Genomic DNA, 12,777 nt, shown 5'->3' on the forward strand with positions numbered 1-12,777 from the left:
TTCGGTTTTGGAAGGGCACAAAACCAAGGGCACGATCCAGACTAAATTTTCTACCAGCAGAAAGGACTTGCCTGCCCCATGTTTTTCCCAACAGCCCATGGATCTGCTGGGGGTGGGGAGACAAGGGACCCGGGGGGAGCACCATGGCGTGGGTCTACAGCAGAATGGTGGTGGAAACTGCCCATTTAGTCTGGATCCAACCGAAAGCGCTCCGAATGTAATGCCAACCTGTTGCCACCTGTAACTCCACTACCAAAGGTCAGCCTTAATCTGATTCGGCCTCCCGAAAGCTATTCTTAACCTCAGGATACAACCTGCATCCTTTTAATCAGGCGCTATAAATGCCCGATTCTCACAAGAGGCAGACAAATATACCTTCACCTTCTTTAAGCGGGACAGGCATACAGAAGGTCACAATCTTTGGCTATAAACCACTCGCTAGAGCAGGGATGGGGAACATCAGGCCCGGGGGCCGCATGCGGACCCCGAGGACATTTTCCGTGGTCCTCAGGAGCTCCGGGCCCGTGTGTGTGTGTGTGGGGGGGAGGCGTGGAGGCTGGGGCCTGGTTGCATGGGGCCGGTGTGCGCGGGTGTGTGTGTGTGTGTGGGGGGAGGCTTTTCTTACTTTTCTTCCTCTTTTCTGTCACTCTCCTTTCTCTCCCTCTTTTTCTGTCTCCCTCCGTCCTTTTCTTTCTTTCTCTCCCTCCCTCCATTTCTTTCTCCCTCTTTCCCCCTCCCTCCCTTTTCCTCTTTCTCTGTTTTCTTTCCTTCCTCCCTTCCTTCCCTGCGGATCGGCTGCGGGCTGTGCCCCCCTGGCGCCTCGTTTGCTCGGGCCAACCGCTGGCTGCCCTCCTGCCTGGGGGGGAGGACGGGGGGAGCAGGGGTGCCCTCCAGGCCTTCTCTGCGTGGCCTCCCCTGGGGTTGCCAACCTCCAGGTGGTGGCTGGAGACCTGGCAACCCTAGCCTCCCCCCTGCTGGGAGATCTACACCTGGTTATGGCCCCCGAATGATGTTATAAATGTGCTAATGGCCCTTGGCAGGAAAAAGGTTCCCCACCCCTGCGCTAGAGGTTCAGGAGTTGGGAATGTTGAGTCTGGGGAAGAGGAGGTTGTGAGGGGACAGGATTGCTCTCTTCAAGTATTTGAAGGGATGTCACTTAGAGGAGGGCAGGGAGCTGTTTCTCTTTGCAGCAAAGGATAGGACTCGCAATAGTGGGTTTAAATTGCTGGTGGAGAGGTATCGGCAGGATATTAGGGGAAATTTTTTTTACAGTAAGAGTCGTTCGACAGTGGAATCAGTTCCCTAGGGAGGTGGTGAGCTTCCCTTCACTGACGGTCTTGGCAAACACTTGTCAGGGATGCTCTAGGCCGGTGGGGGGGTGTCGAACTCAATTCTTACAAGGGCCAGATATGATATAAATGTCACTTGGTCGGGCCGGGCCATGCCACGCCAGCCCAGATCGAGAGTGGGGGGGCTTCCTCGGCTGGCTAGTGAGCCGGATAAGAGTTCTCAAGGGGCCGGATCTGGCCCTCAGGCCTTATGCTTGACACCCCTGCTCTAGGCTGATCCTGCATTAAGTAGGAGGATGGACTAGATGGCCTGTGTGGTCCCTTCCATCTCTATGATTCTAGGAGGGTAGCCGTGTTGGTCTGCAGGGGAAGAGCTAGATGTGAGTCCAGCAGCACCTTAGAGACCAACATGTTTTTGGGGATATAAGCTTTTGAGAGTCAAAGCTCTCTTTGTCAGATACTTTGACTCTTGAAAGCTTATACCCTGAAAATCTGGTTGGTCTCGAAGGTGCTACTGGACTCAAATCTAGCTGTTCCTAGAGCTTCTTGCAGAGAGAAGCAAAAAGAAGCTGGCAGAAATACTTTTTCCCGCATATCACTTGGGTGAAAAAATATTCCAAAACCTGGACTCAAAATCCATTGACAAAAAACAAAATTAAATCAAGCTCATACTGACTTATACCAAAGCAAAAAAATGTAACTAAAATCAGAGCAAATGTGAAATATTATCACAAGCCACTTAACTAAGGGCAGGCCTGTTTTGAGACACACAAAAACCAAAATTCCATGCCATGGAAAAACCAACTCCTTTCATGTGAATTATTTGGGCAAATTAGCAGAGATCTGCTTCTCTGCGTAACAGAGAAGATGCAGCTCAGCGGATTTGCGTGGAGGAGAAGGTCGCAAGTTACATTCTTGGCATCTCTAGGGAGAAAGCGCAGATGGCAGGAGATGGGAAAGGCCTTTCTCTGGAGAGCTGGGGCAGACAATGCTGAACAAGGCGGAGCCACAAGCCCGGGACAGGGCAGCGTCTCATGCGTTGGTCACTGACCTCCGCCTGCCACTGGAAAGGGGCTGAGCTTGACTGAAGTCCTCTCTGCCTTGGTAGGCAAGAGGGTCACAATGCACTGGGCAGGCCGCACCTGAAGTATTGTGTGCAGTTCTGGAGGCCTCACTTCAAAAAGGATGTGGACAGAATCGATCGGGTGCAGAGGAGAGCAACGAGGATGATCAGGGGCCTGGAGGCCAAGCCCAATGAGGAAAGGCTGAGGGAGTTGGGAATGTTTTGGCTGGAAGAGGTTGAAGGGGGACATGATTGCTCTCTATGTATTTGAAGGGCTGTCACTTAGAGGAGGGCAGGGAACTGTTCCTGTCGGCAGCAGCGGGTAGGACTCGCAATAATGGGTTTAAATTGAAGGCAGAAAGGTACCGGCTGAATATTAGGGGGAAATTTTTTACAGTAAGAGTTGTTCAACAGTGGAATCAGCTACCCAGGGAGGAGGTGAGCTCCTCCTCACTGGCAGTCTTTAAGCAGAGGCTGGACAAACACTTGTCAGGGATGCTCTAGGCTGATCCTGCATTAAGCGGGGTTGGACTAGATGGTCTGTACGGCCCCTTCCAACTCTATGATTTTATGATAACAACCCTGTGAGGCAGTTAGGCTGAGACTCACCTAGCAAGCTCCATGGCAGAGCAGGGCCACTGCACCTCTGAGCTACCACAAGAATCAGGCCTCAGCCCTGTTCATCTTCCCACTGATTTCCAAAAGGGCATTCACCACAACCCTGTAGAAGCCGGAAGACCACTCCAGGGGGATTCCCCCCCCCTTATTTTGTTGCTTTGGATCATGGTTCTTCTGAAATTTGATTTTGAGAAGGTGAACCACCTTGGCGCTCTCGGGACCAAAAGGAGAGTTCATCACTTACTTATTTGTATCAACTGTTTTCAAGCATTCATGGTGGCTCCCAGCTTAAAGAAAATTACACAGAGTGGTAAGCTGCAGTACTGCAGTCCAAGCTCTGCTCACAACCTGAGTTTGATCCCGACAGAAGTCGGTTTCAAGTAGCCAGCTCAAGGTTGACTCAGCCTTCCATCCTTCCCAGGTTGGTAAAATGAGTACCCAGCTTGCTTGGGGGTAAAGGAAAGAGGACTGGGGAAGGCACTGGCAAACCACCCCATAAACAGTCTGCCTAGTAAACGTCGCGTTGTGACATCACCCCATGGGTCAGGAATGACCCGATGCTTGCACAGGGGACTACCTTTACTATCAGGTACACCACCAAAACAAAACATTGATAAAGGCCTCAGTAAATAGGAATGAAAGCAGAAAGTGCAAGAGATGGGCTGAGCCTCAATGGCGTGGGAAGAGGCTAAAAAGAGGGTTCTGGATGAACCGCAGGAGGCAAGGAATTGTACAATCAGGGGCCACTACCAGAAAGGTCTTACACATGAACACACACAAAGCTGCCTTATATTGAGTCAGACCATTGGTCCATCGAAGTCGGAATTGTCTACTCAGACCGGCAGCAGCCCTCCAGGGTCTCAGGCAGGTCTTTCACATGACCTATTATCTGATCCTTTCAACTGGAGATTGAACCTGGGACCTTCTGCATGCAAAGCAGATGCATATTATGTATATTATTTTGCAACAGATTGTATTTTGCAAGACACCACATTTCCACAATAAATCCACACAGTTCTAAGGATGCTTTATGGAATAAATTAAGAGACTGAGGCACAACAACCCAGATTTAAATGCTGAATCATTCCACCTCTTCTAACTAATCTACTCAGAACATTCATGGACAACAGCAGAACCTCAGCACACCTCTGGCAGAACAGCAGAACCTCTGGCAACAGCAGAACCTCAGCACACTCCTGTGCGTCTTCAGCTTGCCGTCAAAGTTTGCGGGGTTCTTGTGGAGGCTACTAAACTATGACTGCGTTACCTGTCCCTGCTTGTTTGCGCATCAATGTACAGCCAGCACACACAGCCTAGCCGAGGCATCTAAGTAACTGTCCTCAGCCTCAAGCAATAGCAGCTGTTCCACCAATCCAGATATTTGTGCAAACACCGATTCGGCCCAAACGCGGGTGTTTTTCAGGCCTTTTCAGTGTCTGCTGGCAACTTTATCAGAAAAAAAGGGGGGAAACCTCTGATAGAAGAAGTTGCCTGGCACCAGAGGTTGCGAGTTTACCTAACAACTTGTAGCTGCTACAAAAACACACACAAAATAGTTGTAACAAAGGTTCAAAGAAATTACAGTCTGAAGAAGAGATCGAAACGGAACATTAGCCGGCATACCATCACTGTTGTGGCTTTGTGTAATATTATCAACGCCTTTGTTGTTGCTCACTATGTGTGTATTGCAATACGTGTCTTGCACTTTCTTTGAACCTCTGTTACAACTAGTTAGTATTTTTTTTGGTAGTAGCTACAATTTGTTAGATCAACTGCCTTGCAACCTCTGGTGCTGGGCAACGATAACAGAACAGGAACGCTGCCTTAAAAACACAGCACGCATGAAGCCCCCCACACACACTTATACTGAATCAGAGCCTTGGTCCATCAAGGTCAGTACTGCGTGGAATTCCCTGGCCTTAGAGCTCTTCGGCGCTGTTATTTTCGTCACTTGTGTGCCCCTATCGCTTCCACACGGTCTCTAAGGTGCTTCAGGACTCGAACCAAGCTCTCCCTTCCACACAGAACCCCACACACACTTATGAGTACTACACTGAGTACTAATTAGAGTCCTTGCTGCCTTCCGTACATGGTCCCATCAAGAATTGGAAGAATAGAGAAAAGTTGGTTTTTTATATGCCAACTTTCTCTACCACTTAAGGCAGAATCAAACCGGCTTACCATCACCTTCCCTTCCCCTCCCCACAACAGCCACCAGCTTTGCACATTCCCGCTCCCCCCCCAACTCCCCTACCTGAGGCATTTGCCACTCTTAGCTCAAGGTCAGGCTGCCTCCAAGTATCACATTTAATGCCGGGTGATACACAGTCGTAAGCAATCAAGTCACACGTCTGAAGGGGGGGATATACACGGCAGACTAAACTGAGGTCGACAACTTTATGTCACAATGAGGGAAAGGAGAGACGCTCTGTGAAGAACATGAGTTTGGAAGAGATCTTCGGATTCGGGACTGTCCCAAGAACCACAGATGCGTGCCCACGAAGGTGGCTTCTATTGAATCAGACCCTGATTCAGACCCTGAATCAGGTCCATCAAAGTCAGTATTGTCTACTCAGACTGGCAGCAGCTCTCCACGGTCTCAGGCAGAGGTCTTCCACACCACCTACTACCTTGTCCTTTTTTTAAACTGGAGAGGCCAGGGATTGAACCTGGGATCTTCTGCATGCAAAGCAGAGGCTCTACCAATGAGCCACAGTCTTTCCTTGCAGATATTTTCAAGGAGATCTTCACCTCCATATCCTCCAACCCTCCAATTCAAAAATCCAGTTTTTAAAGGGAGAGCTGGGTATGTTTAGCCTGAAGAGGAGAAGACTGAGAGGGGATATGGTAACCATCTTCAAATACTGGAATGGCTGTCAGATAGAGGATGGTGCCGAGTTGTTTTCTGTTGCCCCAGAAGGTCGGACCAGAACCAACGGGTTGAAACTAGATCAAGAGTTTCTGTCTAAAGATTAGAAACTCTGGAGACCACGTTCTGTGAGGAAAGGCTGAAGGAGCTGGGTAGGTTTAGCTTGGAGAGGAGAAGACTGAGAGGGCATATGATAACCATCTTCGAGTACTTGAAGGGCTGTCATATAGAGGATGGTGCCAAGTTGTTTTGTGTTGCCCCAGAGGGTCAGACCAGAACCAACGGGTTGAAATTAAATCAAAAGAGTTTCCATATAGACATTAGGAAGAATTTTCTAACTGTTAGAGCAGTTCCTCAGTGGAACAGGCTTCCTCGAGAGGTGGTGAGCTCTCCTTCCCTGGAGGTTTTTAAGCAAAGGCTAGACGGCCATCTGTCAGCAATGCTGATTCTATGACCGTAGGCAGATGATGAGGGAGGGCATCTTGGCCATCTTCTGGGCATGGAGTAGGGGTCACGGGGTGTGGGGGGGGAGGCAGTTGTGAATGTCCTGCATTGTGCAGGGGGTTGGATTAGATGACCCTGGTGGTCCCTTCCAATTCTATGATTCTATCTCTCCTACTCGTTTCTGTCTCCACTTCTCTACTTAACTAACTGGGCCTGATCACCCCTTTCCTCAAAGCCAGATAAGGCAGCCTGGTTTGCCTCCAGCACACCTTTCATTTGGATTTTACTTTAAAGATCTGACAAAATTTTCCTTCCACCCCAAATCACAATCACTCCTGAGCCCCCCTGGGCTTCCAACAGCAGCCTCATTGACCAAATCCAAGTCAAAATCTTGCCTGCTCCACCGCCTTAAAAACCAGATCTTAATGGGGGGTACCAGGGAGGGACCATGGCTCAGTGGTAGAGCATCTGCTTGGTAATCGGAAGGTCCCAGGTTCAATCCCCGGCATCTCCAGTTGAAGGGACCAGGCAAGTCGGTGATGTGAAAGACCCCTGCCTGAGACCCTGAAGAGCCGCTGCTGGTCTGAGTCGACAATACTGACTTTGATGGACCAAGTGTCTGATTCAGTATAAGGCAGCGTCATGTGTTCATGTGACCTGAATAGCCCAGCCAAGCCCTGATCTTGTCAGAAATCAGAAGGTAAGCAGGGCTGGTCCTGGTTAGTACCTGGATGGAAGACCAGCAAGGAAGGCCTGGGTTGCTATGCAGAGACAGGCAATGGCAAAACCACCTCTGAACATCTCTTGCCTGGAAAACCCCATGAGGGGTTGCCATAAGTCATCTGTGACTTGATGTGGGGGGGAATGGGGGGCACTAACTGGCCTGAAGGCCACTCAGTCAGAATAAGACTCTTCCCTTTCCAGTCACACCCCCCGTTTCAGCACTGTCTGATAGAGGGAAAGAAAGAAAAAACGCCCTCTTAAAAAAAATAAACGCTTACCAGCCTGAAAACTAAAACTGGGGAATCGTACATAAAAAGACTGGACTCAGTTATAGCTCCTTGTAAGAGAAAATTCTACCTCCAAGTGAAATCCCGTTTGCTACCATGACTCCCATCCCCCCCCCCAAATATGGTGGGGAGAGGGCAATCTTTTGAACCTCTTCCGTGGCTGGGAATAAGAGTCTAGGAACAAGCGCTCCACCCCAGGCCCCTCCCAGTCTTATTCAGGCTGCCTTCGGCTTGTAATGTTCAGGAACTGCCTATAACAGACTTCCCAGGGTGAAGCAGAGTTACTCGTTTTTCCTGACCGCGTTAATACTTTTATCACCTGTCTCATCACTTACGCGTCATTTTTGTGGAGTTTTATTTAAATCGACGTTCTGCTGTTTTATGCTGACCTCGGCTATGTTTCTACACATCCTTCACTGTGACCTCGCGCTTCCTTCTGCTGGTGGGTCATTTTTATTTCACAGTCATTGGGCTGAGCTGTTTTTGATAAGCTGCCGTTTAGTTATCAGACTCACTACTGACGGTTTTATGGCTCTGTGCCTGTCGTGAGCCTCCTCAGGCAGCTTTGCCCTGGAGAGGGAAGCACAGAAATGTGCCAAACACATAAACAAGAGAGGAGTCACCCCCCTCCTTTGAGGTAATCCAAAACTAAAAGGTCGGGGAGTTCCCCCCCCTTACAACAGACATTTGGAGGAAGAGACTAACAGGGGCAGGATTACCCAGCAAGGTGCTGGCAGCCCACATAAGAAGTGCAGGGGGCCAGGAAAGACTGGCTCCGACCTCCCAACCCAGGGTGCCCAGCCATTTACACACACGCCCCGCCTGACTCTCACTCCCATCGTTCACCCCAGGAGTGAAAAAATGTGTGACCTGTGCCCCAGCTGGCTCAAGCTATTCAAGGGGAGGGAGGAAAGGAAGGAAGTCAAATCACACGGACCAGACTGATACATTCAGTGCTTCTCTCTTGTTTGGTAGGTCTTCTGCTGTTACCCTCTAGGACAAAAGGACATAAGAAAGGCCCTGCTGGATCAGACCAAGGCCCATCAAGTCCAGCAGTCTGTTCACACAGTGGCCAACCAGGTGCCTCTGGGAGGTCCACAAACAAGACGACTGCAGCAGCACCATCCTGCCTGTGCTCCACAGCACCTAACAGAATAGGCCTGCTCCTCTGATCCTGGAGAGAATAGGTATGAATCATGCCTAGTATCCATTTTGATTAGTAGACATGGATAGCCCTCTCCTCCATGAAGAAGTTGGTTTTTATATGCCGACTTTCTCTACCACTTAAGGGAGAATCAAACTGGCTTACAATCACCTTCCCTTCCCCTCCCCACAACAAGTCACCCAGTGAGGTAGTTGGGGGTGAGAGAGCTCTAAGACAGCTGTTATTAGCCCAAGGTCACCCAGCTGGCTTCATATGTAACCAACCCAGTTCACCAGATTAGCATCTGCTGCTCATGTGGAGGAGTGGGGAATCAAACCCAGTTCTCCAGATTAAAGTCCACCCTCCAAACCACCGCTTTAACCACTACACCACACTGGCTGGTGTACAACATGTCCACTTCCCTCTTAAAGCCTTCCAGGTTTGCAGCCATCACCACATCCTGGGACAGGGAGTTCCACAATTTAACTATGCAAGTTGTGTGAAGAAATACTTCCTTTTATCTGGTTTGAATCTCTCGCCCTCCAGCTTCAGCAGATGACCCCACGTTCTTATTATGAGAGAAGGAGAAAAGCTTCTCCCTGTCCACTCTCTCCATGCCATGCATAATTTTATAGACCTCTATCATGTCTCCCCTTAACTGCCTTCTTTCCAGGCTAAACAGCCCTAAGTGTCTCTCCTCATAGGGCAGTTGCTCCAGTCCCCTGATCATTGTGGTTGTTCTTTTCTGCACCTTCTGAAGCTCTGCAATATCCTTTTCTAGGTGTGGTGACCAGAACCGTACACAGTATTACAAGTGTGGTCTCACCATAGATTTGTACAAGGGCAGTATAACAGCAGCAGTTCTCTATTCCTTGCCTAATTATGGCCAGCATGGAATTTGCCTTTTTCACAGCAGCCACACACTGGGTTGACATCTTCATCGAGTGATCCACTACCGCCCCAAGATCCCTTTCTTGGTCTGTCTCTGCCAACACAGATCCCATCAGTGTATATGTGAAGTGGGGAAATTTTTTGCCCCAACATGCATCACTTTACACTTGATCACACAGAATCTCATTTGCCATCTTAGAGACGAGTTTCACCCTATTAAAGAATTATTCCCCCAATTTTAATCTGGCATAATAAGCCAATCATCATTAGGGTGCCATTTTATCCAACTTGAATGTTAAGGTTTTTATGTAGAAAAGAGTAGGCATCCAGCAGCACCTTAAAGACTAACAAAATTTCTGGCAGGGTCTGAGCTTTCGTGAGCCACAGCTCACTTCTTCAGATGCAGCCAGAATGTGAGTCCAACTATCCTTAGGTAGAGATGAATGAATTAGACACACAATGGCAATGTAAATGTCAAAAGTAAGTAAATGGCATTAGCAGGCATGATTTGGTTAGGCGTGATATGCAGAGGGATAGTAGGCTTGGAGAAATTTGCATTGGTAATGAGACAAGAATCCCAGATCTCTATTCAATCCAGGAGAATGCATTGTCGAACCTGATTAATTAGTTGTATGTCTAATTCCCTCGTCTCTACTTAAGGATAGATGGAATAACATTCTAGGTATATGTGAAGAAGTGAGCAGTGGCTCACGAAAGCTCCATACCCTGCCAGAAATGTTGTTAGTCCTTAAGGTGCTACTGGACTCCTACTCTTTTCTACTACTAGTGACAGACTAACAAGGCTACCCATTGTGATCTATCTCCAAGTATATCTATGGTAATAGATATATGTTTTTATGATTGTCCTTAATGTATTGATTATTGTATTAGGGTTGTTGTTAGCCACCCTGGGCCCAGGGTTTGCAGCAGAAGTGCCATGGAAATGCAGCCAGGAGGTCAAGAGAACATCCCCTTGCCGGGTTCCCACCTTGTAGACGTCTCCGTATGTGCCGCTCCCCACTCTCTGGACCAGTTCGTAGTCCTGCTGGGGGTTCCGCCGCATTATATCCCCAATCGGGCGAGTCAGAGGATCCATAGTCCACAAACGCGCTCTCCCTCCCTTTCCCCCCAGAGGGGGAACAGGGAACAGTCCACGGCTGCCTCTCTTTCCTCGCTGGTGGGTCTCCGAGATCGTCGGCAACACCCTGGAGGTCCTAGCGAGGAGACGGGCCAGTGACCTGCATGGCTTCAGCCAGCTTTTCTATAGGCCTGAAAAATAAAAGAGAGACTTACATGAGGTATTGACTTGAAAAAAACCATATCCTGGAACGATACAAACAAGGCCCCGCTAAAAGCACAAGCCAACCAACAGGGAGGTGCAATGCCAGCGTGGTGTAGTGGTTAAGAGCAGTGGACTCTAATCTGGAGAACTGGGTTTGATTCCCTGCACCTCCATATGAAGCCAGCTGGGTGACCTTGGGTCAGTCACGGTTCTCTCTCTGTTGTGGAGAGGGGAAGGGAAGGAGATTGTAAGTCGCTTTGAGACTCCTTAAAAAGGTAGAGAAAATCAGGGTACAAAAAACCTTCTTCTCATGGAACGGAAGGTTGCTCAGGTTAATTTCAGAGGCAATTGTGCAGGAGAACTGCACAGTGGAAGATACCATGTCAGATCTGTGCATTCACCACTCCAACCCCCTTAAGGGCGCCGGGGGGAGGGGGGGCTTCATGGCAGGGCTAACACTGCATAAGGCCAGATACTAGATCATAACCGAAATTCATAGGGAGCCAATTTTTCAGCTTGGCAGAATCTAATTCTTGAATCCGTTCAGGACTCTTCAGTTTCAGATACTTGCACAAGAGGGTTAGAATCATAGAGTTGGAAGGGACCACCAGGGTCATCTAGTCCAACCCCCTGCACAATGCAGGACATTCACAACTGCCTCCCCCCCACACCCCGTGACCCTTACTCCATGCCCAGAAGAGGGCCAAGATGCCCTCCCTCTCATCATCTACCTATGGTCATAGAATCAGCATTGCTGACAGTTGGCCATCTAGCCTCTGCTTAAAAACCTCCAGGGAAGGAGAGCTCACCACCTCTCGAGGAAGCCTGTTCCACTGAGGAACTGCTCTAACAGTTAGAAAATTCTTCCTAATGTCTATATGGAAACTCTTTTGATTTAATTTCAACCCGTTGGTTCTGGTCCGACCTTCTTGAGCAACAGAAAACAACTCGGCACCCTCCTCTATATGACAGCCCTTCAAGTACTCGAAGATGGTTATCAGAGCCCCTCTCAGTCTTCTCCTCTCCAAGCTAAACATACCCAGCTCCTTCAACCTTTCCTCACAGGACGTGGTCTCCGGACCCCTCAGACCCTCACCCATCCAGACCCCTCAGACCTTAAGAGCTGGAAACTTGGCTCTTGGTGAAATGGAAGCTGAGATTCTCAGCAGGTTGGATTCTGCACCCTGGGTTGCTTTGTACACTTGCCCAGCACCATTAGGTCCATGAGCACCCGCCAAAGACTATTTTATGCCAACACGCATCAGTGTAAGTGTGTCACGATGCTTTCAGCACAGCTGCGCGCACATCAGCCATGTTCGGCATCTCTAAGGCGGCACCAACTAAGCTGGCAGTTGATTGGCAGGTCCTCCAAGGAGGAGTCGCACTGTGCAAAACAAACATAGGCCAGAAGCCTGTTCTGACATCTGGGTCACAGAGATTTAGGGTGTGTAATGGGGGAAGTATTGCAAGGGTAGTTAAGCTGTCTTTATAGCACATCTTACGTCTGAGAGAGAAAATACAAACAAGGCCCCCGCTAAAACAACAAGCCAACCGACAGGGAGTTGCCTTGAACATGCCTCATGGAAAGAAATGTCAGATATTAAGGGGGGAAATTTGCAGTAAGACTAGTTCAGCAGTGGAATCGGCTGCCGAGGGAAGTGGTGAGCTCCCCCTCACTGGCTGGATGAACACATGAGCCAGCGTGGTGTAGTACATAAGAACATAAGAGCATAAGAAAAGTCACGCGGATCAGGCCAAGGTCCATCAAGTCCGGCAGTCTGTTCCCACAGTGGCCAACCAGGGGCCTCTAGGAAGCCACTAACAAGTCAACTGCAGCAGCATTATCCTGCCTATGTTCCAAAGCACCTAATATAACAGGCCTGCTCCTCTGATCCTGGAGAGAATAGGTCTGCATCATGACTAGTATTCATTTTGACTAGTAATCATGAATAGCCCTCTCCTCCATGAAAATGTCCACTCCCTTCTTAAAGCCTTCCCAGTTGGCAGCCATCACCACCTCCTGGGGCAGAGAGTTCCACAATTTAATGATGTATTGTGTGAAGAAGTACTTCCTTTTATCTGTTTTGAATCTCTCACCCTCCAGCTTCAGCAGATGACCCCACATTCTAGTATTCAGGTCTGAGCACCAGCAAGTTCTAAAATAGGC

At 49.0% G+C, this 12,777-nt stretch overlaps 1 protein-coding gene across 2 annotated transcripts in view; it reads right to left on the bottom strand.

The window, feature by feature from the left end:
- Positions 1 to 10,451, bottom strand: part of MAP4K5 (mitogen-activated protein kinase kinase kinase kinase 5) — a 101,012-nt gene extending 90,561 nt beyond the window's left edge. For both annotated transcript variants that reach the window (XM_056850692.1, XM_056850691.1), the window contains exon 1: positions 10,317 to 10,451. In XM_056850692.1, the coding sequence (XP_056706670.1) occupies positions 10,317 to 10,424 (108 nt within the window). In that variant the 5' untranslated portion in view covers positions 10,425 to 10,451. The remainder of the gene's footprint in view (positions 1 to 10,316) is intronic.
- Positions 10,452 to 12,777: the final 2,326 nt, after the last annotated feature.

Source organism: Euleptes europaea, chromosome 6 (genome assembly GCF_029931775.1).
Source record: "Euleptes europaea isolate rEulEur1 chromosome 6, rEulEur1.hap1, whole genome shotgun sequence".
Lineage (NCBI taxonomy): Eukaryota > Metazoa > Chordata > Lepidosauria > Squamata > Sphaerodactylidae > Euleptes > Euleptes europaea.